Raw genomic sequence first — 25,104 nt, 5'->3', positions numbered from 1 at the left:
CATGAAAAAATTTACCATTTCAACCGTTTTTAAGTGTACAGTTCCATGGTATGAAGTATATTTATACTGTGCAGACATCACCACCACCTTCCATCTTCCAGTAGCTGTTTAATCAAGTCCTTGTCTGTGTAAATCAGCTAGAGTTGGTCTCTGTTGCTTGCCACCAATAATCTGGACAGATACACCTGATCGTCTTTCTAATACCTCACTCCTCTTTGTCTGTCTCCTTTGCTGACTCTTTCTCCTTGTCACAACTCCAGATAACAGGAGGAAAGTTGTCCACACACAAACATCTGAGGTGCCCTCACTTGTTCACCTGGCTCTTCAGACCTCTGCACCAGTGACTACCAGATCTCTGTCTCCAGCCTAGACCTGTAGAAGGCGAAATGCCTCAACATCGAAAACGTAAAATACGGAAGTCAGAGTCCTTGATCTCCTGCGCTCCCCCTGCCCCCAGCACACACATGCCCTCCACTGATGGCACCTAGAGCAGCCACCGCGTCGTCTGCTTAGACTCTGCAGTAGCCCCACACAGCAGGCAAGGAGGCCACTGTGTGGATCCCCAGCCAGAAGTGCAGTCCGCAGGCAGCCTCCAGCTGCTGGCTCCTTTGGGCTTGGCCTTGGCCTCAGCTGTGAGCACTTCCTCACTCGGTCACACCAATTCCAGGGCAGTGCCCAGGTGGCTGGATGAGGCAGGGGGTATAAAACCACTGCCCTGCCATCACTGCCCAAGGTGGCCTGGAGCTTTCTTGAGCCTGCATTGCAATTCAGCTTCATCCCCTGCCCAGATCTGCTTCCTCTCCCTTCCGTTCACGAGTGTCAATCCCTAATAAATGTTCAGTACCCCAAACCGTGAGCCCACCCCGTAGCACCTTGCGTCTGCCTGCCCCCTCGTCCCCGCCTCACACTGTATTTTCCATTAAGAGTGAACTTTTTCAGACTCTTCATCTGATCTTGTCACTCCCCTGAGAAAAACCCTCTGAGGGCCTCTCATCCCTCACAAAATAAAATCGAAAGTCTGTTTCCTGGAAGCAGGGCCGGCTTCCTGGACGTGCAGCCTGCATAATGCCCAGGGCTTGGAAGAGCCACGCTTGGTTTACTGCTCTACTGCGGCCACGCCACAATTCTCCATTTTGGAGTAAGAGGCCCTGCAATTTCATTCTATACTGGGCCCTGCATATTGTGTAGCCAGGCCTGCCTCATTTTGAGCTCATTTTCTGCGCCTTGCTCACCTGGCTCCAGCCCGCCATTCTTGCTTTTCCTGGAACGTGCCAGACTGTTCCTGGGGTCGGGTCCTTGGCTCTTGCTGGTCCTTAGTCCTTAACGCCTGGGCCCCTCTTTACATGATCCCTTGGGGCGCTTGAAGAGTTCTTTATCCTTGAAATTGAGGAGGTTAACCACAGTCCCTCTCGCTGGTGAGTGGTGTTTGTTTGTTTATCACATTTTCCTGGGAACGTGGTGTGTTCTTTCAGGCTGCAGATGCAGCTCACTTCGTTTCAGATTAGTCCTCTTATAATATATCTTTGATGGCATCTATGTGCCATTTTGGGTTCCCTACTACAGGGACACGAATTATCCTTACGTTGGGTTGTCTTTGTCTCTCTTCCAGTGCTATTAGCTACACCCTAATTGCTTTAGCTTTTATCTTTTTCATCTGCATACACTGTTTGTCTAGTTTGATTTTCAGCTACGTATATTCTGTTTCTGGCTGTTTTTAAATGTATTTATTAGTTCCGTAATGATGTGTTTTGGTCTGCAGTTTATTTCCCTAGGTTGGGAATTTGCCCTTTCATCTTACTGTGTTTTATCTTCTCATCTTTGAACTGTTATTGAGAACATGTTCTTATAAAGTTGTGAGGAATTTCCTTCTCTTCCTTTTGTGTATTCTCTTCTTGGTGGGATTTTGCCTTTCCTGAGCCATCCGCCTCACTTTTATTTTGTCGCTTTTGGCCATGTTTCTAGAGTTACCATGTTGTTTCTTGTCAACTTGGCTCAGGCTTAGACGGCTCCATCCAGTCGTTCTGTTTGCTTTGGTGCAGCAGGGGCGTTCTGGCTCTCTCTTCCCCGTCTTCTGGCATCCTCTCTCACTGCTTTCCCCTCTGGGCTGTCATGAGCTCGTTCTCTTGTGGGCAGAGACAAGCTGTACACGTGGGGGAGCTGCAGTCAGGGGGACTCTTCGGCAGCATCTGGAGTCTTCTCTCTAGCCTAGGAATTGTGTTAATTGTCTTACGCCAGGGTTCAGTCCAGCCGCTTGAAGGACACGTATGCCATTCCTATAAGGGATATGGGAAGGGGCCACCCCAGGTTCCCAGTGGTCCCCTGGCCTGGCTCGCTGGGTGCTTTACCTGTTTCTCCTGCACCTCCCGGTTGCAGCTTCTGTAGTTCCTGGGCCTAAAAGGAAAAAGTTACAGACTCCTACCCAGTTGCTTCTTTCCAGCTCAGTGAGGAGAGGTTTCGGGGTGTTGTGGGCTCCCCAGCACGGTTTCCAGGGGTGGGGCAGGAGCTCAGTCTTGCTGCTGCTTTGTTCTCTGGAATCCTTTCTTCGGCTGCCAGGTTTCGAAATGTACTGCGTTCGATTTTATGTCCCTTTCCTTCGTTTGCTGAATTCTGTCCTTCACACTCCTCCTCCCCACGTCTGTGTGTTTCTCCTTTTATTAGGCATTGGGAGAGAGGAGTTCTGTGGGACGTTGTAACCCGCCGTTTGAACCTAACCGTCTAATCCGTGTGGAATTGATGCTGTTGTGTGGCGGGAGGATGCAGTGGTCACAAGAAGCACGTCACGGCCTTGCCACCCCTCCGTGTTTTTCTCTGGTTGTTCACAGGCACTGATTCTAGGTCAGTCTCCGCTGGAGAGCTGGTAGTCATGTTCCCATTGTATTTTCTACCCAGTTAGTATTTGTACACAGGGAAGCCGCTGACTGGTTGATATTTGTCTTGTCACCAGGCATGTTAGTTACTTTTTTTTTTTTTTTTTTGCGGTACGCGGGCCTCTCACTGCTGTGGCCTCTCCCGTTGCGGAGCACAGGCTCCGGACGCGCAGGCTCAGTGGCCATGGCTCACGGGCCCAGCCGCTCCGCGGCATGTGGGATCCTCCCGGACCGGGGCACGAACCCGTGTCCCCTGCATCGGCAGGCGGACTCTCAATCACTGCGCCACCAGGGAAGCCCCATGTTAGTTACTTTTTAGCCGGTCCCCAGAGTTGTTTACGGGATAGAGATTAGTCCCTACTGCTTGCCCACTGCTGCCCACTGCCCTTCTCTGGCCCTGCCTGCTCCCAGCAGTGCCCAGGGAAACCCCTCAGCCTGTTGCTGACCTTGCCGTGTCGGCCTCTAGGCCCTTCCGTCTGCCACCGGCAAACCGCACTTCAGCCAGCCTGGCTTCTGGGTCCCACCGTTGTGACCTTGAAGATTTCCTCGGCCTCTGTTGGTGGGGGGGCATCCTGTCACCACCGACCCCCCTGGCAGGTCCCTCCTTGGCATCTCTCACGGTGCCTCAGCCACTGGTGGCACCCTCTTGTTTGCCAGCTCTGACAGACACATTTCCCCTTTTTTCTATTGTTGGTCATTTCAGTGGCTCCTATGTCATCATCGGGAAGCAAGTCTGTCAGGCATGCAGCTGCGGGGTGACGTACACTAGTGAGAGGCACAGCAATGAAAACAAGGGCATCACCTCAAGTGAGAGGAAAACAGTAATGACAGAAAACTGCAGCAGGAAGGAGCTGTGGGAATCTATTGCTGGGGACCAAAGAGGCAGGCGTGACCTGAGCGCCTGTGCAGACTGGCTGTGGGGACCTGAAAGCTGGATATTTGTCGTGAGGGCACCGGAGGCCAGCTTTGCCCCGTTTGTGAGGAGGGTTGCCGTGAGCACCCTGCGGCGTGGAGGAGACACGATGGAAGAGACGTAGCTAGATGTGGAGGCCGGGGAGCAAATGCTCACGACACAGGCTGTCCAGGGGAAGAGATGAAATCACAAAAATGTCAGTCATAACGACTGGCTTCTTGGTTTTCTCCCATTCTTAACTCATTTGGCCAGCCCCCTCTGCAGTGGCCTGCATGGGGACAGTTGGTGGTGAAGCCACCCAGCTTGGCTTTAGTCATGCTCCACGACTGTACCAGCTTCTCACGCCGGGCTCGATCCTTCCCCCACCCACAGCGGCCCCGCATCGCCTTCCGGAGCGCTCCCCCGGATCCCGCTCTCTCCCCTTTCACAGCACTCAGCAAAATCGCTATGATTTCATTATTGACTGTATGCTTTAGAAGACGGTTTGTACCAGGAGAAAGAGAAGAAACGGATGCAGGTAGAAAGTGTGTCTTGTTACCGGAGCAGCCTTGGCCCCAGCACAGCTCGGGCCCACTACCTAGATTGTCAGCTACCGAATGACTGAGTAGGTGACATGAAACACCTCCACCCCGCTCCCCGTGTCCTTGTCATGATGACTTCTGTTCAAAGCTTGCCCCTCCTTGCTAGGCATTCCAGAGTGGAAGCAGTTTCTGCCACCTTACTTTACTCCTGTCTAGTTCCAGAACATTTTCATCACCCCCAAAGGAAGCCACGTGGAAAACAGTCTGGAGCTTCCTCAAAAAGTCAAGCATGGAGTACCCGTGTGACCCAGTGATTCCACTCTAGGTATAGACCCAAGAGAATTGAAAACATACACCCGTGCAAAAAACTTGTACTCAAATATTCACAGCAGCTGAAAAGTAGAAGCAACCCAGATGTCCATCAACAGATGAATGGATAAACAAAAAGTGTGGTGTGTCTATACAGTGGAATGTTATTCAGCCATAGAAAGGGAAGAAGTTCTGATACATGCTACAATGTGGAAGAACCTTGAAAACATTATGCTGAGTGAAAGGAGCCTATCACAAAAAGCCATATGTTATATGATTCCATTTATATGAAAGGTCCAAACAGGCAGATCCATAGAGACAGAAGAGAGATTAGTGGTTGCCAGGGGCTTGGGAGTAAGGGGGGCTGGGGAAGTACCTGCTTAGTGGGTATAAGATTTCCTCCGGGGGGGTGACAGAATGTTCTGGAACTAGATAGTGGTGATGGCTGTACAACATTGTGAATGTACTAAGCGCTGCTAATGGTAAATTTTACCACAGTAAACACCCTCAGAATATTTAGCCAACAACCTTCAACTTGGCCAGGTGCCTAGGCATTAAACTTCTTGGACTAGATTCCTTTCTGACCGTCGTGGTTACCGTGTCCTGGGTTTCAGAGATGGCATTCAGGTCAGCGTGGTCCAGTCTAGCATGTGTCACCGTAGGTCCCCACATTCGCCAATTTCTCTCACATGGACAGCAGAGCTACTTGCCTGAGCGTTGTAAAACCTGCCTTTATGATTTAGGGTAATGGGTGAAGTCAGCTGTCATTTTAGTGGGTTCTTATAAAAATTGAGATATAATTCACATACTGTGAAATTCACCCATTAAAGTGTACACTGGCATTTAGTACACTCATAATGTTGTGCAACCATCACCTCTATCTAGTTCCAGAACATTTTCATTACACCCCCCGCCCCCCCCCCAAAAAAATCCTGTACCCATTAGGAGTCTTTCCCTATTACCCACTACCCCCGGACCCTGGCAATGAATAATCTACTTTCAATCTCTGGATTTGCCTGTTCTGGACATTTCATATAAATGGAGTCATACAGTGTTTGTCTTTCTGTGTGTGGCTTACTTCGCTTAGCATAACGTCTTCAATTCAAGGTCCATCCATGCTATAGCAGGTGTCAGAGTTTCCTTCTTTTTTTTTTTGGCCCCACCACGGGACTTGTGGGCTCTTAAGTTCCCCGAGGCCCAGGGATCGAACCTGGGCCCTTGGCAGTGAGAACATGGAGTCCTAACCACTGGACCGCCAGGGAATTCCCCAGTTTCCTTCTTTTTTAAAGCTGAATAACATTCCATTATATGAATGAACCACATTTTAAAAATAAATTTATTTTTATTTATTTTTGGCTGCGTTGGATCTTTGTTGCTGAGTGCAGGCTTTCTCTAGCTGTGGCGAGCGGGGGCTACTCTTTGTTGCGGTGCGTGGGCTTCTCATTGCAGTGGCTTCTCTTGTCGCGGAGCACAGGCTCGAGGCGCGCGGGCTCAGTAGTTGCGGCTCACAGGCTGTAGAGCACAGGCTCAGTAGTTGTGGTGCAAGGGCTTAGTTGCTCCGCGGCATGTGGGATCATCCCGGACCAGGGCTTGAACCTGTGTCCCCTGCATTTGCAGGCGGCTTCTTAACCACTGCTCCACCAGGGAAGCCCCAGACCACATTTTGTTTCTGCATTTATGTGTACCTGGACACTTGGGTTGGTTGGTTCTACCTTTTGGCTACTGTGAACTGTGCTGTTATGAACATCAGCGTCCAAGTATCTGTTCGAGTCCCTGTTTTCAACTCTCTGGGGTCCATACCTAGGAGGGGAATCGCTGGGTCACATGGGAGCTCCACGTTTAACTTTTTGAGGAACTGCCTGACTGTTCTCCACGGTGGCAGTGTTTTTTCAAACTTCCTTCTCTCCCGTGTGTGGTAGACTCACGCTTTCAAGGTGAGACTTACCGTGTGGTGCTCATTGCCTTCATTCGGGGAGGGTTCTACCTTTGGGTGGCAAGAACTGTGTTTTATTTAGCTTTTCAAAACATAGACAGTTTCTTGCATCTTCTAAAAACTGGGGTGTTAAAAAATACACTGAATTCAGAGCGGGTCCACTAAACTTCAGGTTCCACCATTGAAGCCTTTGAGCTGAACCCCATCCCCTTTTTTGCTCCCCAGAGACCACTGAGACCCTCTTCCAGTGCCAGTTTGATTTCTCTCAGATCTTTAAAGGGGCCAAAGCTGGCGTCTCAAAGCGCTGCTACGTTTATTGATTCGTGCAGAGGAGCCCCCTTGATTCTGCGATTCTGCAGCTCATACTGGAGGATGGAAGCAGCCACTGCCAGGAGGCCATGTCTCTCCTCTGGTTCCTGACCATTGACCTGGGGAAGTGGCCGCCACCCTGTCCTTCTGGTTCGTGGCTTTGTTGTGGTACTTGGGCTCCTTACGTAGCTCCATGGGGTGGATGACTGGGAATGAAAGGTGCTGAGACACTCCATCTCCTGAGATTGGCCTGATGCAAACATGACTGAAATTGGGAAAGGTCAGGATATTGCTGGTGCTCTGGAGGTTTCCTAGAGCTCGCTCTGGAGGGGGCAGGATTCGGATTCACCTGGCTTTGTGGCCTTTCTTTTCTTTTTCAATATGGAAGCCTTGGAGATCGAGTAGTCACACCTCAGCTGCAGTTGTCAGGTCAGCTGTTGGCTGATGGCACCGCTGGAATGCACAGGAGCCTCGGGTCAAAAGAGTGCTGTCAGACCCCTCGGGATACAATGATTTGGCCTGAAATCAAGATTCCGGCAACTCTCATTTTCCTTTGCTAGATCAAAGGAAGGATTTGATCTCATGTTTTTGTTTTAGCAGCAAAATTACCAAATGATGTTTTTTTCACACAAGAGCCTTCTCTCAGTCTTCGTAGATATTTAAGATTTGTGAAGGCCTTCTGCTTCAATGTGATACCTGCATTTCCCCCACACAGTGCACAGATTAGTTGTTCCATCGGTATTAGAAGTCAGGTCCTAGGCAAGGCTGCCTTTGGCAGTGATTTTTTTTTTTTTTTAACACGAGGAAGTACCTCAACACCTTCATTCACACTCACGGCTTCACCATACAGAGCATAACGCTGTTGAAAACATTGCAGTTCTTTGAGCCACTACAAGAAGGCACTTCTGCGAGGTTTTCAGCCTTTTCTCTTAATGTATTCATGTAACGTGAAGGCGTTCTCTTTAATTGTTAGGAAGCTTGACCGAAACGGCTCTTAAGTATTCCTGTCCAGCAGCAGTTTCCGGTTATGTTGCTGTCATCTGCCCCTTTGTGGACACGTTGCCCCTGCCGCCGCTGGCAGTCGCTCCATCGCGCTCCTGAGCCCTGAAGGATGGCTCTCCTCAGAGCATTCATCCGGGGCAGTTCGTGCACTCGGGGGCTTCAGCATCAAGCTCACGTGCGACCATATTCACGTTGCCCAAACCCCCCGCTGCTGCCGTTGTAGCGCCTTCAGACCAGGGAGCCAGTCGCTCCTCGTTGTCCTGTCTCTTCAGTCTCCTTTTGCTCCTCACGCCGCAGCCCATTTTGAAGAGTCCAGGCCCGCCAACGTGTAGGATGCCCCTCTCTTTGGACTCTCCCAGGCGTTTCCTCGTGGCCTCTTCCTTCTCCCTGGCTCTTCTGCCGGCCTCCTCCGTCAACAGGACCCCTCCCTTCCTTCCCTGCCTCTTTAGCCTGCATATTCCTTACTTTCTGGCCAGCTTGTGAGTACAGGTAAGACGTTTTAAACACTGTCCTCTGTAATATCTTCTAGAAGATGTTCGGTCCGGCATTTTTAGTAGTTTCAGCAAGAGGAGTCTCTGCAGACCCGTCCGCCTCATTGCTGGGAGCTGATCTGTGGAAGCCTGGGACCTGTCGTCCCAGCATGACTGTCCTCCGTGACCCCTCCCTCTCCATCACTGTAGACGTCACCATCTGCCTTTCTGGGCCCTCGGTGACCACTCCGGCGTCATCTCCTGCCAACCCCGACCCACCGGGGCCCAGGCGTCCAAAGTCATCATGTACTCACTGACTCAAGCCTACTGCTTTGCGTGCTAAACTAGCCCGTGCTACTTGAAGCTGACGGGCAGGGGAATGGGGCCGTCAGAGGAAGCGGAGGTAGCATAACATGTGCGTTGTGATCATCCCTTGGCAGAATTAAGCGCTGCTCCTGTGCACCGAGCAGGGAGACGACAGGAAGGAAGATGCACGCTGTCTGGGGGGTTGAGCAGCGGGGTGGCGTATTCAAAATGCACTGTGCGTGGAGCAGGGAAGGCCTATCGGAAGACGAGAGCGAGGGCTGGCCCAGAATGCATACACAGAATGCTTATCCTGACTCGCTTCTCCCTCCAGGGAGGGGCGTCACAGTGGTGACAGGATAGGGCTATTGATAGTGCCGGCCCGGGCCCACCTGGTCTAGCCTGCCCCGAGCACTCCTTGTTGGCCTGGGACTGGGATAAGCACTCCTCCTCAGCCCTAAACACCCAGCTGTGTCTGGGCTTCCTCCGTGCCTGGAACAGAGGAGAGGATGCTCTTTCTTTGTTGCCTCCCCTCACCCCCGCCCCCGAAATTGGGAGCTCTAGAAGACCAGAGAACGATGCTGGTTCTACCCTGGCCTCCCAGCCCTTAGCAGAGGCTGGCTCAGGGCAAGGGCAGTCGATGAACACACGTCAGCTCAGGCATGACCTCAGGCAGGTTCCCTTGTCTGGTTGTACTTGCTTTTCTTTTCACCTATAACACTGAAGAGTTGAACAGGTGAATACCCCCAACTCTAAAATGTGTGAACTTAAGAACTAGGTGCTCAGTTCTCACGGTCCTCTCAGCAGGTGTGTGTATGTGCGCACATGCATGCAGAGATACACGGTCTGGAGGGCTGTTTGGTTTCTTCTTTGTTTTTTAATATTTATTTATTTATTTGGCTGAGCCAGGTCTTAGTTGCAGCACATGGGATCTTCATTGTGTCACGCAGGCTTTTTAGTTGTGGTGTGTGGGATCTTTTTAGTTGCAGCATGCGGGATCTTTAGTTGCGGCATGCAGGATCTTTTAGTTGCGGCTTGCATGTGGGATTTTAGTTCACTGACCAGGGATCGAACCCTAGTCCCATGCATTGGGAGCACAGAGTCTTAGCCACTGGACCACCAGGGAAGTCCCTGTTTGGTTTCTTTGAAAAAGTGTGTTTCAGCAAACCCTATAATCCTCCTGGTGGGGGGCCTTGAGTACTCGCCTAGTACCCCAGCCTGGCCCCCTTCCTCAGGTTACCCTGGCACTGAGCAGGTGGCTGGGCCGAGGGTAAACTCATTTGGATTACCTGTTTTCCATCATTTTTGCCTCTACTCCACACCCAGCAGAATGGCTTCCGGACTTCCTCGTGGGCTTTTATTTGTTTTTAAGCAGAGAAGTAGCAGTCAGAAAATAAAGTACCAAACACCTCTGTGCTCCTCAATGCACAGAATTGAAAATCACCATATTCTCACAGTTGCTTCAAATAATTTCAATTTTTTTTTTCTTTTGTCTGCATTGGGTTTTCGTTGCTGGGTGTGGGCTTTCTCTAGTTGCGGCGAGTGGGGGCTTCTCTTGTTGCGGAGCACAGGCTCTGTGCACGCGGGCTCAGTAGTTGTGGCATGCAGGCTCTAGAGCGCAGGCTCAGTAGTTGTGGCGCACGGGCTCAGTAGCTCTGCAGTATGTGGGATCTTCCCGGACCAGGGCTCGAACCCGTGTCCCCTGCATTGGCAGGCGGATTCTTAACCACTGCGCCACCAGGGAAGTCCCAAGTAATTTCAATCTAAAAGAGCTAGAATAATCACAGAGTTAAAGGCCTTTTTATTCCCATGTTTGGTGCTATTGAAACTTCATTTATTGTATACTTAGAAACAGTTGAAAAGGTAAATTTTATGTTATGTCTGTTTTATCACAATAAAAAATTCTAAAAATCCAAACAGTTCATTTAGGCTAAGTCAGAGTCCGGGCACAGGGGCCTCCCCACTTTGTAGCCAAAGAACTATGTTCTCCCCTCCTTGAGCTTCTTTTGGTTTGTTTATGTTGAAGTGTAGCTGGTTACGGTGCTGTGTTAGCTGCTCCTTCAGCTTCTCGACGCGGGTGTGGCTGTAGCTCCCCCCTGCTGCTGGCCCAGGCTTCGTCATCCTCGGTTGGTGGCATCACCATCCTCGCAGGCTTTGGCCATGGCCCTTAGCTCATCCCCGGCCCTCGTCCCCACACCGGCCAGCTCTGTTGCTCCACCTCCTGGTCACGTCCCCAGTCCTTGCCCTCCTCGCCCTGGATCACATGCCCAGAGCGCCCCAAGAGGCCTCCCACAGGCTCCCTGCTGCCCACTTAGGTCCCTGGCAGGCCATTCTCCACATAGTAGCCAAAGGGATCCCATCACACTCAGAATAAAACCCGACACAGCCCCACGTGCCCCCTCGAGGCCTCTCTGCTGCCTGGAACCTTCTTCCCCCATAAGCCCATTGGACCCTCACTTCCTTTATGTCTTTCTCTACTTCCCCCAACATCACCAAGTGGGTTTTTTCTTAACTATATTCTAATCAGTTCATTCTTTTGGACAGTCACCTGGTCACTGCGTAGCCCAACAGAGGAGCCCTTTCAACCCACGTCCTTTTGACCCTTCTGCCACCCCTGTGCGCTGCCCTGCCTTTCCACCCCACAGGCCACCCCAGAACTGGAGCCCCCGCTTTTCCCCAGGCTAGCCTGGTTCCCCTCCGTGGATGCTAGGCATGTTCCCTTCTGTTCCCTTTTGTTTTCATTTTGGTTTTGGTTATGTAAACTTTTACATGATTCAGAAATTGAAATTCTGGTTTGACACACCCGGCGAGGTCTTGCCTCACTCCTGTCCTCACCTTGGTCCTGCCTACCCCGTGCCAGGACTGATTCCCTTCGTTTTTGCCATCTGCTTCCTAAAGTCCCCTTCTTTTCTCCCCCAGAGGGCTGCCTACAGTGTACGGTGTTCCCCTCACAGGAGGTCCTGGGGGTCCCTCACTCATGGTTCGGGCCGCCCGGCTCTCCGTGGTGCGCATGTCGGCGTCTGCCCAGCAGGTCTCTGGCGGCGGCCGTCTGGCTTGGCCACAGTCTTGAGCTGATGAAAAGAATGTTGTCGCCAGTAACATCGGGCATCTGTTGTTTTGCATTTCTGTGGGTGTCTCTTCAGGGTAGGTTTCTAGAAGGGCTGGCCCTAGATGGCATCGGCACCCTTGCTTGTACCTAAGAGGCATTCCTGGGGCGTGTGGTTTGCGCTTGACTTCACCATAGTTAAATTATCAGGGGAGTGCAGATGAGGGCTCTCAAGAAGCCAGCCTTTGCCATCGGTGCAGTGTTTTTCTCGGGCTCGGGACTGCCCAGGTTCCCGTGGTGACAGTGGGCTGCGGGCTGCATGGAGCTGCCCATGGCTCTTCCTCATCTCCCATCAAGGAGCTAAGCCTGGAGAATTAGAAAGTCAGCTGTGTGCTAGAGCTCACACTCGGGGCCCTAAACTTCCGGAGGCGGAGCCAGGATAGGGAGGAGGTCGGGGCGCGCCCTCCCCACACCCTGTCTCCCCATATGCCTGACCTGAGTGTTCCTGGTGCGAACTCACCACTGGTGACTTAGCCACGTCATTGGAGTCTGGTTGCCAGGGCACGCCGTGGTGCCTTTGTTGCGGTCTCCGCGGTTTGGCCAAGAAGGGCAGTCACTTGGGGTGGGCCGACGTGAGCCGCGTGGGCCCAGGCAGCTCTGGGACTGAGATCTGAAGGACAGAGGAGTCTGGCTCTTTTCCCGGATGAGATGAGCTGCTAACTGCGGGCTTCTCAGGTGCCTGATTCCGAGCCCACGATTCTTCTTTCAAGCCTCCCTGGCCCGGGTAGTGTTCTTGCCCTCTTGGCCTGGCCATGAGCGCATCATGGCCAGACCCTGATCCCGGGGCCTCACAGTGACCATTGCCGAAGTACACGAGGAGGGGACCCTACCGGGTGGGACGGAAGCATAGGGAAGGAGCTGTTCTGTTGGCATGAAGGAATGAGGAGGTGCCCGCCCTGGAATGAGGAGCGTGTTCTTCTGCACCTTTCCGTTCTCTCTGCTCTTCCATCCCATCGGCCAAGGCCAAGGCCCTGTGTCGTCAGGAGCGTCTGGTGATAAAGGCTCCCCGACCTGGGATTGCTCCTCTTCTCATGCCAGAACCCTGGGCATCAGTGTCTGGTTACCCACATCCGCCAGTGTTTATACAACGCCTTTGTGACTCTTCTCCCTCTGGGGTGTTGACCCATTGTTGAGATGAGGAGACCGAGGCACGGGATGCTGAGCTCACTTGCTCAGGTCGCGTTTGAAAATGGCAAAGTCAGCATTTGAGCTCAGGTTGGCTGGCTCCGAATCTGCGTGTTTTTCCACAGCGCTGTGCTCTGCGCCACCGCCCAAGGGGCACTGTTGGACTGTTCCCGTCAGCAAGTTGTACTGTGCTGTTTTTACTGAGCACACGTTTGAGAAAACCCAAAACACAGAAGCTGTAGTAACAGCCAAGCCAGTCCTTCGTGACGAGGAGCCCCCCTCCATTTTGGTGGGTAGGTCCCTCTCCGGCAGTCGAGGAGGGCCTCTTGTCATCCGTCATACACGGAGGCCCTCGGGCACAGCTCGTAACACTGAGAAGTCACCTTCTCAGTGCAGGCATGCTAGGAGTGGGACTCAGGCCACGGCGCAGGTAGGGTGCGGTGGGCCATCGCCGTCAGCAGCCCAAGGGCTCTAAAATGATGTGTGCAGGGGAAGGGCATCTGGATCTGGGCGAGCACTGGCAGGGCAGCCCCTCTCTCAGGGCCCTGCCCACGCTGGGGCGCCCGGGGCCTGCTGTTGCTCACTGTTTCTGCAAACCAGTGTGTTCTCCGTGATACTTACATACTCGTTTAATACTTCAGGGAAGAAAAGTCAGAAGAACAGGATCTCCAGGGCCTGAAGGATAAACCTTTGAAGTTTAAAAAGGTGAAGAAGGATAAGAAAGAAGACAAAGAGGGCAAGCATGAGCCCCTGCAGCCAGCGGCCCACCGCTCTGCTGAGCCGGCAGAGGCAGGTAAAGCAGAGACCTCGGAAGGGTCGGGCTCGGCCCCAGCCGTGCCGGAAGCTTCGGCCTCCCCCAAACAGCGGCGCTCCATCATTCGCGACCGGGGACCCATGTACGACGACCCCACTCTGCCTGAAGGTTGGACCCGAAAGCTTAAGCAAAGGAAATCTGGCCGCTCCGCTGGGAAGTATGATGTGTATTTGATCAAGTAAGTAAGGGTGACTCCTGTTTCTACAGAGCGGGGAGGGCCGGGTGGGCGGGGGGTCAGGGACCGGTGCTAAAAAACTGATGGGGACCCCTTGGAGTGGTAGCTCTTTGCTGCTCCTTGATCAGGAAAATGTGTGTGCATAACCCCACCTCGGGTCAGGGGCTTCAGTAGTGACCACTGCTTGCGGGCGTGACCAGGTATGCTTGGAATGACCGCGTACGTAGGTCACTGCCCTGAATGAGATGTGCCCGGGGTAGCAGAGCGTGGCTTTCCGCACCTGCCGTCAAGGCCTCATCTGGAGCTGGAATAGCAGTAGGGCCTACCCAGGGCCTCAGTGAGGGCACCAGGAGAGGCCGCCTGGGAAGCAGTGAGGACGCAAGGTCCTGCCGTGCACACTGGCCTGGGCTGGGGATGCAAGGGAGCTCCCTGGGCTCGCTGCCATCTCCCAGCTGAGGGGCCCTCCTCAGAACCTGTTAACCTCTTCTTTCTGGGACAGTACTTCTCTGACATTGCGTCATGAACCCAAAGAAACAGGCGTTCATAGGGCTCAGTCTGCTCTGTGAATCATGTTGGGACAGATGGGCTCTCTGATAGGGCCTCTGGGGAGAGACCCAGATGGGCTCCGTGTGCCTTTCCCACTGTCCCTTGGGCCTTTGTCCAGCTGTGGGCTGGTCGTCGGGTGTTACCTGTTGAAACAGAGTAACTTCGAAGCCAGAGCTTCAGAGGACAAGTGTGAATGCGTGCATTTCAGTTCTTCCCCTTAGATGGTTCCAGAAAGGTTAGCAGTTTTCAAAGGCTGCTTTCAGACAGCCTCATTTAATTCCAGCAACTCAGAAAAGGGTGAGCAAAGCGTTATCCTACTGACGGATGAGGAAACTGATTCCAAAAGAGGCTAAGCAGCGTACCCGAGTTAGCCTGACAGCTAGACAGGGTCCCCAGGCCAGACCCCTTTGGGGGCCAGAGGAGCTTGGTGGCAGGCAGCTGCTCGTGGGCATCCAGTCAGCACCAAGCCGTTCTGGCACCAGAGCAGGCCTCGCGGGCGCCCACGGCCGTTGGGCAACCCGATTGCTTCCTGTGTAACCGAGGCCGCAGCTCCCTAGTTTTAGCTCATCTCAGCTTTTCTTAAATGTGACTCTTGTTCAGCTGTATCGTCGGGCATGCCAGTTGCAGAATGTCTCCTGTCAGAGGGTTTGCCACCACCTTCTCCTCTGCCCCATCTCTGACATGGCTGTGGAAGCTTCTGATTATTCTTTGTGTCTCTCCGTTTGTTCCCACAGTCCCCAGGGAAAAGCCTTTCGCTCTAAAGTGGAGCTGATTGCATACTTCGAAAAGGTAGGCGACACCTCCCTGGACCCTAATGATTTTGACTTCACGGTAACTGGGAGAGGGAGCCCCTCCCGGCGAGAGCAGAAACCACCTAAGAAGCCCAAATCTCCCAAAGCTCCAGGAACTGGCAGAGGCCGGGGACGCCCCAAAGGGAGCGGCACCACGAGACCCAAGGCAGCAGCATCAGAGGGCGTGCAGGTGAAAAGGGTCCTGGAGAAAAGTCCCGGGAAGCTGCTCGTCAAGATGCCTTTCCAAGCTTCGCCGGGCAGCAAGGCCGAAGGGGGTGGGGCCACCACGTCGGCCCAAGTCATGGTTATCAAACGCCCCGGCCGGAAGCGAAAAGCTGAGGCTGACCCCCAGGCCATTCCCAAGAAACGGGGCCGAAAGCCGGGCAGTGTGGTGGCGGCTGCCGCCGCCGAGGCCAAGAAGAAAGCCGTGAAGGAGTCTTCCATCCGGTCTGTGCAGGAGACCGTGCTGCCCATCAAGAAGCGCAAGACCCGGGAGACGGTGAGCATCGAGGTGAAGGAGGTGGTGAAGCCCCTGCTGGTGTCCACCCTTGGCGAGAAGAGCGGGAAGGGACTGAAGACCTGCAAGAGCCCCGGGCGGAAAAGCAAGGAGAGCAGCCCCAAGGGGCGCAGCGGCAGCGCCTCCTCGCCCCCCAAGAAGGAGCACCACCACCACCACCACCACGTGGAGCCCCCGAAGGCACCCGCGCCGCTGCTCCCGCCCCCGCCCCCGCCCCCGCCGGAGCCCCAGAGCTCCGAGGCCCCCGCCAGCCCCCCCGAGCCCCAGGACTTGAGCAGCAGCATCTGCAAAGAGGAGAAGATGCCGAGAGCAGGCTCGCTGGAGAGCGACGGCTGCCCCAAGGAGCCAGCTAAGACTCAGCCCGCGCTCACGACCGCCGCCGCGGCCACAGAAAAGTACAAACACCGAGGGGAGGGAGAGCGCAAAGACATTGTCTCATCCTCCATGCCAAGGCCAAACAGAGAGGAGCCTGTGGACAGCCGGACGCCCGTGACCGAGAGAGTTAGCTGACTTTACACAGAGCGGATTGCAAAGCAAACCAACAAGAATAAAGGCAGCTGTTGTCTCTTCTCCTTATGGGTAGGGCTCTGACAAAGCTTCCCGATTAACTGAAATAAAAAATATTTTTTTTTCTTTCAGTAAACTTAGAGTTTCGTGGCTTCAGGGTGGGAGTAGTTGGAGCATTGGGGATGTTTTTCTTACCGACAAGCACAGTCAGGTTGAAGACCTAACCAGGGCCAGAAGTAGCTTTGCACTTTTCTAAACTAGGCTCCTTCAACAAGGCTTGCTGCAGATACTACTGACCAGACAAGCTGTTGCCCAGGCTTCTTAGGGTGCGCCTGCACCTCCCTCCCCCCCCCCCCCCCCACCTGGTCGGTAGGGGCAGAGAGCACTTGAGAGGACACTCCTGGTTTTGGTGCCGTTGGCGCCCCAGTCTCAGCTCTCCTCCCCCCACCCTGCCCGGCCTCCAGCTCCCCCGCCTCGCCCACTCCCACCCACGTCGGGACAAGGAGGTGTGAGGCAAGAGAGGCAGGTGGATCCTTTAGAGAAGATGCGGATGGCCAGTGGCTCTAGCCCTGTGATCCCACCTGTGGTGGCGCAAACCTGGCCCCACGCCGGCCCCAATCCAAAATCGACAAGGACATTTCACAGGACGGGGAAGTAGCACCTGTTCGCCCCAGTTCTGGCCTGGCTAGGAAGGAGTCATCCTTTGAGCCGCTGGGTGTAGACTGGCCTTAGCCAGAGGAGACGATGGCCCAGGGCTGGCCTCCCGCGGGTGGCGCTAGAGAGAGGCCGCCAAGGCCGCAGGACAAGGCCCAGGCAGGCAGGCCCAGGCTCCAGACCGCCGAGCGCAGCAGGCCAGGCGGAAGGGATTCCTAGTCGCTCAGAGCAGTTGTGACTGGTAGTTAGAGCCTTAGTAGATGGGGCAGGGGCCAGGGGGAAGGAGGGGGAAATGTTCTTCCAAAACTTTCCAATTCTAACTCCTCTAGGGACAGCTTAGAACTATTTGCACTATTGAGTCTTCATGTTCCCACTTCAAAACAAACACGCTCTGAGAGCAAACTGGCTTGAATTGGTGACACTTTGTCCCTCAAGCCACCAGACGTGACGGTGTTGACAACTACCTGGATCTGTATATACCTGCGCTTGTTTTAAAGTGGGCTCAGCACATAGGGTTCCCACGAAGCTCCGAAACTCTAAGTGTTTGCTGCAATTTATAAGGACTTCCTGATTGGTTTCTCTTCTCTCCTTCAATTTCTGCCTTCTTCCATTTCATCCTTTCATTTCTTCCCCTCCCCCCACCCTCATCCCTTCTGTTCCAGGCAGCCGCAGTGCCCAACTGTACCCTGAGCCGACGCTGTCAGCTCAGGGCCCCAGAACTCACCCCCCTTGGCCTTCCTGCCGTCAGCCCCAGCCCCCCTCCCACCCATTCTGAGTCCTGAGGAAGCCCCAGGCTCTGCTAAATCCACCTGGCCCTAGTGTGCCTCGGCCTCCGAGGGGCAAGGGAGTGGCAAGGTCTTGCTCTCCTAGGAGTCCCCTTCCCTGGTCAGACCCCGGATCCCAGGCCTTCTCAACCTTCCCACTCAGCAGAAGTGGGGGAGGGAGAAGTTGGGCCGGATATGGATTTCGAAGCCAAGGGCAGCACAGAGACCCACTGTGGCCTGCCAGTGTCATTGAGTGGCCCAGCCCTGACCTTGGCCTCTGCCGGACCGGCTAGGGGCGGGGTGGTCGGGCGGGGCGGCAGGCAGAGCAAGTGCAGACGCCCCACTGCTGCTCCTCAGAGCACAGGTTCTTTTCTGCGGGCCCCGTGTGGCCTCTGCTTGCGGGAGATGGGGTGCGCTCGTACCTCACGCATCTCCACGTGTGCACCAGGGCTGTGGCGTGGGCGCGTAGAGGCTTGGGCTTGTTTTGGGGTGTTCATTGACCAGTTTCAATTCAGGATCCCGTGCTTTCACCCTCTGTTCAGGAAGTCCTTATCTAACTGCATATCTTCATCATATTGGTATATCCTTTTCTGTGTTTACAGAGATGTCTCTTATCTAAATCTGTCCAACTGAGAAGTACCTTATCAAAGTAGCAAACGAGACAGCAGTCTTATGCTTCCAGAAACACCCACAAGCACGTCCCATGTGAGCTGCTGCCATGAACTGTCAAGTGCGTGTTGTCTCGTGTATTTCAGTTACTGTCCCCTGGCTTCCTCACTGCGGTGTAACCATGAAGGAGTGAAACATCTTAGAAACCGTCTAGCACTTCCTTGCCAGTCCTTAGTGATCAGGACCCATAGTTGACAGTTCCAATCAGTAGCTTAAGAAAAAAACATGTCTGTCTCTCCCAGAATGGTTAGAAGCAAGGGAGTTTGCCCCGTTCTGTTTGTGGAGTCGTAGCTGGCCTTTCTAGCATTTTTGTATCCATTTCTTGATGCTGCAGAAGCAAGTCTCACAACCAAACCTGCTCTGCTGTCGACCCTCCGGGCTTCACTTATGACTCCTCCCCAGGAAGGGCTGGGCGTCGGAGTAGGGGGAGAGTCCTTCGGGATCCCTCTTCCTCCAAGGACAAAAGGCTCCTGACCCTGCAGTGGCCTCGCACTCCTGGTAACCCCCAGAGGACTCTTATTCACGTGAGCACGGTGTCCAGCCCGTTTGTCGTGGGGCACCATCTCTTTTGCTTGGTCAGGTTTTTAGGCATTAATTACACTTTTCGTCCAGTAAAATGTGGCTCCTGGGACCAGTATCAAGAGCTGGCCTCCCCATCAGCTTGGTACCATCTGGTCCTGGGCAAAAGAGAGCTGGGCCTGCCATTGCCCCCCTTTCACCCATAACAGTTCATTCTGGGGCTGACTGGCATTGGTGGTCGAGAACACAAAGTTTCAAGTGTCATTTTCTTTGGGCCTGGCCCGACCTGCAGCCTTCCTCACTCCCGGCTTCTTCCCTTAGAGTTTCAAGGCTGCAGGTGGCGCCTGAGGCACCTTAGGGTTTTCTCTCCCCGCCCCCCTTTCTTCCACATTCCCTCTTCCCCAAATAAAGGCATTACTAGTGAGTCACCTTTGGGCAGGGGCCCCGAAGCTCCCATACCACCTCTGTCCTGGAGTCAGGTTGACAGGAGGTTGGAGGGAAGGCCTAAGCCACGGAATTCTCACCAGCTGTGTCTGGCCCAATTTGGGGGTGTGACCTCGATTTTGTGTGTACTTGAAGACCATGAAGATCGGGGGCCATCTCTTAGGGACTGTGTAAAGAAGGCAGGAATTGACCGACAGCTTTCAGACACCCGTGGGCTAGGTCAGAGTCACATTCGGTCTCCCCGGCCCTCATTCTGGTTATTAGTGACTACCTCCTCACCTGATGGAATTCTGTGTGTCCTCAAGCTCCTCCCACCGTGCCCGGCCCAGCCCCGCCCCACCCATTGGTGGGCTTGTCCTAACCAGTGTAGTTGCTGGCCTTGACACTGCAGTGAGCTGGGGACACTGGGCCACAGCCAGGCTCCATCCAGTTCAGCTCCTTCCGCTGCTGCTGTACTCCCGTATCGAAAGGCACAGGAGACACTCAGAAATGCCACGGCCCCTAGTCCGTCAGTGCCAAACTAGCCAAGGGCCCCATCCCCTCAGCTCCCCAGAAAGTGGAAGCCGTGGTGGTGGCCCGGGGACGCCGGAACGGCCACAGCCAGCACCTGACTTCTACTCCTGAGACCCCATGCCGGTGCCGGCACCAGTCTTGTTCAGCAGTGGCATTCCAGGCTAGAGGCCACAAATGGTGGCGGTGGGACCTGGAACAGCCCCACGTGGTCGCTTGCCCCTCTGCCTAGCTTGTCATCGTCGTGATGGCCATCGTGAAGGAGGGTACTAGCCAGAAACAAACAAACCAGTGGGAAAGGAGTTTCCTTAGCTGACGGGACCTCTGGATTTTAAGTAACTTTTAATAAGCAGCTCAAGCCCAGGAGGGAACAGAGGGTGTGAAGTGAATCCACCAGGTGTGGCCACCTGGATCTCCTGGAACCCAAGTGGAGCCTGGCAGCTGAGCTCTGTGCCCCCTTTCCGGAGCGTTCCTGCCAGGCTCTCTGGGGTGACGGGGCCAGGGGAGGTCACAGATACCAGCTCTAGCTTTGTCCAGCCATCCCTAGCAGGGTTGTGGCCCCAAATTGTTTCCTGATGCGAGTTTCCCACACGGGTGGCCCAGGCCATCCAGACCTCGGGAAGTAAGCTCTCTCTAGAGCCCTGTGTGCATTGGCCTAGCCAGTCCCCTGAGTCCCGGCCAGTGGCCCCGGGGTGGGGGGGAGCACGGCCACGTTACCAGGCCTAGTAGTAGAGCCCCTGCTCTCTTGCCCGATGGCCCCGCCACGTCGTGTTCTGGCTCTTAGCTGCTCTCTGCAAGGGCCCCATCTCACTTCTCTTCATCCGTGAACCCGTCCACTCGAGGGGTTTGTTGAGTCTCGGTTTTTGCTTCTTTCTCTTTTAGAAACTCTATCAATCTTCAGAAAACATAGTGTAATTGTTAACAATTCTCTAGGATACTGCCTCCCCCAGGGTCTAAAGTTCCATGTTAAAGGGGAAAAAAAGTGAACACTGAAACCCCTTGTCGACAATTCAGAAGGAGGACCTAAAAAACATTTAGCAGGAAACTACATTTCGATGTCTGAATGAATAAGAGCAAGCTTTTGCAAAAACGCTGATCTAACAGTACTTGGAGCCTGGCCTAATGTGTGGCAAGTGCTGCGGGTGAAGGGGAATCCGGCCTGAAACTGCTGGATCTGAGCCTTAGGGCCCTCGTGTCACTGGAGAGCCCGTCTCTCCGTGGGTAGCAGTCCCTGAGGGCTCAGCTGCCACCCGGTCCTGGGAGAAGGCCTGCCTGTTGCAAAGCTGCAGGAGCCCAGCTCTGGGTGTGGGAAGGAAGGAGAGTGCTCACCAGTGAATCCGAAGGCCCGTGACCTTCTCGCTACCCGGCACCACCTGTTCCTTGCTCCTTTCTGATTTCCGCAGAGCCTACCCCAAGTGCTGATTTGTCAGGAAAAAGAAGTTCTAACTAGGGTGATGTCTCTTCCCCAGCCTCTGCCTGCGGTGCAGCCTGCCCCCAAGGACAGCCCCCGGCTCTGCTCTTCTTGGGGCCTGGGTGAAGGGGTGTGCCCCCTCGCCCCTCACCCGCAAGCGCCCCCGGGGCAGAGGGAGGGCGGGGGCGAGGACCCTCACGGAGGGAAATCCAGCTTTGAGTTTCAGAACGTTTGGGAAACTTGCAAGTTACCTTTGCTGTGCTGGGTCCCCCTCTATCTTCCCTTTCCTCAGGTCCTGCTCAGCAGTGAGAGAAAATGAAATCAAAAGGCCACAAGCTTTGGCCCCTGCCCACTGGTAGTTCCTCTCCCCACAGTGTTTGTGTGTCAAGTGACAAAGCTGTTCTTCCTGGTGACCCTGATTATATCCAGTATCTTATAGACTATACGCATAGACCTGCTTGGTCTCTTCTATCCTGGGCTTTTGTTTTGCCTTTTAGTTTTGCTTTAAGTTCTTCTGTCCCTTTTATTTAATGCACCGACTAGACACACAAAGCAGTTGAATTTTTATATATATATATCTGTATATTGCACAGTTATAAACTCATTTTGCTTGTGGCTCCACACACAAAAAAAGACCTGTTAAAATTATACCTGTTGCTTAATTACAATATTTCTGATAACCATAGCATAGGACAAGGGAAAATTTTAAAAACAAAAACAAAAAAAACACAAAAAACAAAAACAAAAACAAACAAAAAAAAAAAACCAAAAACAAAAAACAAAAAAAAACCGACAAATCCGTCTGCTGGTCACTTCGGTCCAAGCAGATCTGTGGTCTTTCCTCGCTTCTTTCAAGGGCTTCCCAGTGCCGAGTGAAGGAGGCTCCGGGCAGCACCGGGTTTTGCACTGTTTCTCCCGAGCTTGTGAGAGAGGCTCCAGGGTGCCACTGCGGGACGGCTCATTTCAGTGGGTGGGTGCAAGAGTGCTCCCTGGCTCTGGCAAAGCCCGGAATGGCACTGCCTGGTCCCCTTCGATCTCTGAGTGGGGCAGCTGGAGTCCATGGGGGTGGCCTGGTCCCCCCACGCCTTCCAGCGACCCAGTCCGAGTGATGGTATGTGGAGAGCCGGCTCAGCAGGCCTCCCCACCGGCAGGGCCCCCGCTCTGCCGAGTCTGGGGGCTGGAGGGGAGGCAGAAGGCCGTGTCTTGTCTCTGAAAGTGTGAGCCGTACCAGGTAGAACACCAGGGACCCCAGAACCACACGTGAGGTTCAGTGGGTCCCCTCCAGGAGGTAGCGAAGACTCCAGAAATGTCCCTTCCTCTTCTCCTCCAACCTGTGAGTAATTGCATTTGCTTTTGTAATTCTTAATGAGCAATATCTGCTAGAGAGTTTAGCCGTAACAGTTCTTTTTGATCATTTTTTTTAAGTAATTAAAAACACCAAAAAAAAAATAAATCCAGAAACTTGTTCTTCCAAAGCAGAGAGCATTATAATCACCAGGGCCAAAAGCTTCCCTCCCCGCATCATTACTTACTTCTGAGGCCTGAATCCAAAAGAGAAACACTCGTAGGCCCTTTGGGTGGCCAGGCTCCCCTCGGGCCCCTCGGAGGACCTGGGCAGGGGCAGCTTCCGGGCCCGGCCTGGGGGCTCGCCCCCGCCTTCGTTCAGTATTAGCGATGGGTCCCTGCCTGCTCTCCCACCCAGCCCGGGGCCGGGGGCAGAGGAGGCTGCCGCTGCTGCTGTCCGGCCTCGCAGGTGGGTGTCCGCGTTATCTGCGCGCATATGCTTTCTGCCCGAGATCTGAAATCAGCGCCGAGTTAGCCTCACCCGGTGACCTCTCGCCCTGCCCGCCCGACGCAGCAGGGCCCACCCAGTTCAGTGTTTCTGGGGAGCTGGACGGTGGAGTGCAAAAGGCTTGCAGAACTCGAAGCCTGCTCCTTCCCTTGCTACCAAGGCCTCCTTTTCCGTTTGAGTTGTCACTGCTTCAATCAATAACAGCCGCTCCAGAGTCAGTAGTTGATGAATACATGACCAAATATCACCAGGACTGTTACTCAGTGTGTGCCGAGCCCTCTCCTCGCGCTGGGCTCCGTGTACCCGGACACTGTAACGTGTGCTGTGTTTGCGCTCCTCCCCCTCCTCCTCCACGCTCCCCTCGTCTCTCTGGGGTTTTTCTGTTTGGGTTTGGTTTGGTTTTTATTTCTCCTTTTGTGTTCCAAACATGAGGTTCTCTCTACTGGTCCTCTTAACTGTGGTGTTGAGGCTTATATTTGTGTAATTTTTGGTGGGTGAAAGGAACTTTGCGAAGTAAATCTCTTCTGTGTTTGAACTGAAGTCTGTATTGTAACCATGTTTAAAGTAATTGTTCCAGAGACAAATGCTTCTAGACACCTTTTCTTTACAAACAAAAGAATTCGGAGGGAGGGGATGGTAACTGAGAGGAGAGGGTCTGTCCTTTCTCCCCAGGAGGGGAGATCCAAAGACAGAACCCCTGCCCAGATCAGCCAGAAGCCACCCAAAGAAGTTAAGCCTAAAGCCAACGGACCGAATAGCTGACGCGCTGCCATTTGCAAAGTCAGAGCACCGCCCCCACGCCAGGTTATTAGCATCATTATTTTTTTTTAAGGACAGACAAGGTTGATGTTCTTGCAAGGGGAGCCAGGAGGGGTGTGAGCAGAGCCAACCTCGCCTCAGTGGGAGAAGGCTGGGGTGGGCCTGAGGGGCGGGGCTCAGCTAGAGGATGGCCATCTCCCTGGAGACCTCCACCGTGGCCACAGGTCAGGTGTATGTTGACAGGGCATTACTGTTCAGGGCACCATCATCACATCCCACCCCATCCCGCAGTGCACGACACTAACGTGACCTCTCGATTCCCCTGCTTTCCTGGACGAGAAGATGATGGTGGAGGGGGGCGCACTCCCTTTACTGTCATCCGATCCCCAGCAAAATTTGGACATGAGAAACCCCCTTCTTGTTTCATGGCAAAACCCGATCCTCCTCAAAGAAGCCGTTTACCTCCCATTGTTTAGGGCTGATGGAACAGGGACAGACGCGTGCTCCCTTAGCGCCCGGGGGGCCCCTCCTCTGAAAGGCAAGGACAGTGCTGACCCTAGTGACCATTTGTGCATGGGGCTTAGGAGCGGGAAGAACCAGGCAGGGTTGCTGCCCCCTCCTGAGTCGCAGGGACACAGGTCGCCCTGTGCAGAGGGAGCTGGCTCCAGCCCCGAAGCCCAGAAGCCTGACCAAGGGCGGGAGAGGTGTGCGTGGGGCGTGGGGAGCCGCCCGGGACAGACTTGGCTGGAGATGTCTCCAGAAGCCCTCTATCGCATTCACCTTCAGTTTTTGTGTTTTGGGACAATTACTTTAGAAAAATAAGTAGGTCGTTTTAAAAACAAAAAATATTGATTGCTTTTTTGTAGTGTTCAAAAAAAGGTTCTTTGTGTATAGCCAAATGACTGAAAGCACTGATATATTTAAAAACAAAAGGCAATTTATTAAGGAAATTTGTACCATTTCAGTAAACCTGTCTGAATGTACCTGTATACGTTTCAAAAACACCCCCCCCACTGAATCCCTGTAACCTATTTATTATATAAAGAGTTTGCCTTATAAATTTACATAAAAATGTCCGTTTGTGTCTTTTGTTGTAAAATCAAGTGATTTTTTCATAAGGTTCTTTTACTATTTGAAAAGATGGGCAGCACGCAGTTTTATTTTATTTTTGTAAGTTTTTTAATACGTGTGAAAGCCAAGAATACTCAGCATGCCTTTCTAAGTGACGCGTTCGCACCTTTTGTTGGGAAGTACTGTATCCTGTGCTGTTAGCATTCTCGATAAATCTCTCTGTGAAAGTGACTCCAGGTCTGGGCTTTCATTATCAGACAGCTCCTAGGACAGCACGGTGGTGCATTTCCTGATCCACTCTGG

The 25,104-nt window shown here is 53.4% G+C and overlaps 1 protein-coding gene across 5 annotated transcripts in view; it reads left to right on the top strand.

Moving 5' to 3' along the window:
• The window catches only part of MECP2 (methyl-CpG binding protein 2), a 61,240-nt gene extending 36,771 nt beyond the window's left edge, over window positions 1–24,469 (top strand). For 2 of the 5 annotated variants that reach the window (XM_027097961.1, XM_027097962.1), the window contains 2 exons: window positions 13,500–13,850; window positions 15,128–24,469. In XM_027097961.1, coding sequence (XP_026953762.1) covers window positions 13,500–13,850; window positions 15,128–16,211 — 1,435 coding nt within the window. In that variant the 3' untranslated portion in view covers window positions 16,212–24,469. Of the gene's footprint in view, window positions 1–2,658; window positions 2,836–3,570; window positions 4,385–6,226; window positions 6,545–6,768; window positions 7,003–10,303; window positions 12,409–13,499; window positions 13,851–15,127 lie in introns of those variants that run through there. The other 3 variants (XM_027097963.1, XM_027097964.1, XM_027097965.1) reach the window with 3 other exon arrangements.
• Window positions 24,470–25,104: the final 635 nt, after the last annotated feature.

Source organism: Aethalodelphis obliquidens, unplaced genomic scaffold (genome assembly GCF_003676395.1).
Source record: "Aethalodelphis obliquidens isolate GAN/ISIS:26980383/991018 unplaced genomic scaffold, ASM367639v1 scaffold118, whole genome shotgun sequence".
In the NCBI taxonomy this organism is placed as follows: Eukaryota; Metazoa; Chordata; class Mammalia; order Artiodactyla; family Delphinidae; genus Aethalodelphis; species Aethalodelphis obliquidens.
The sequence above is the reverse complement of the archived record's forward strand: the minus strand, read 5'-3'. Positions and strand labels throughout refer to the sequence as shown.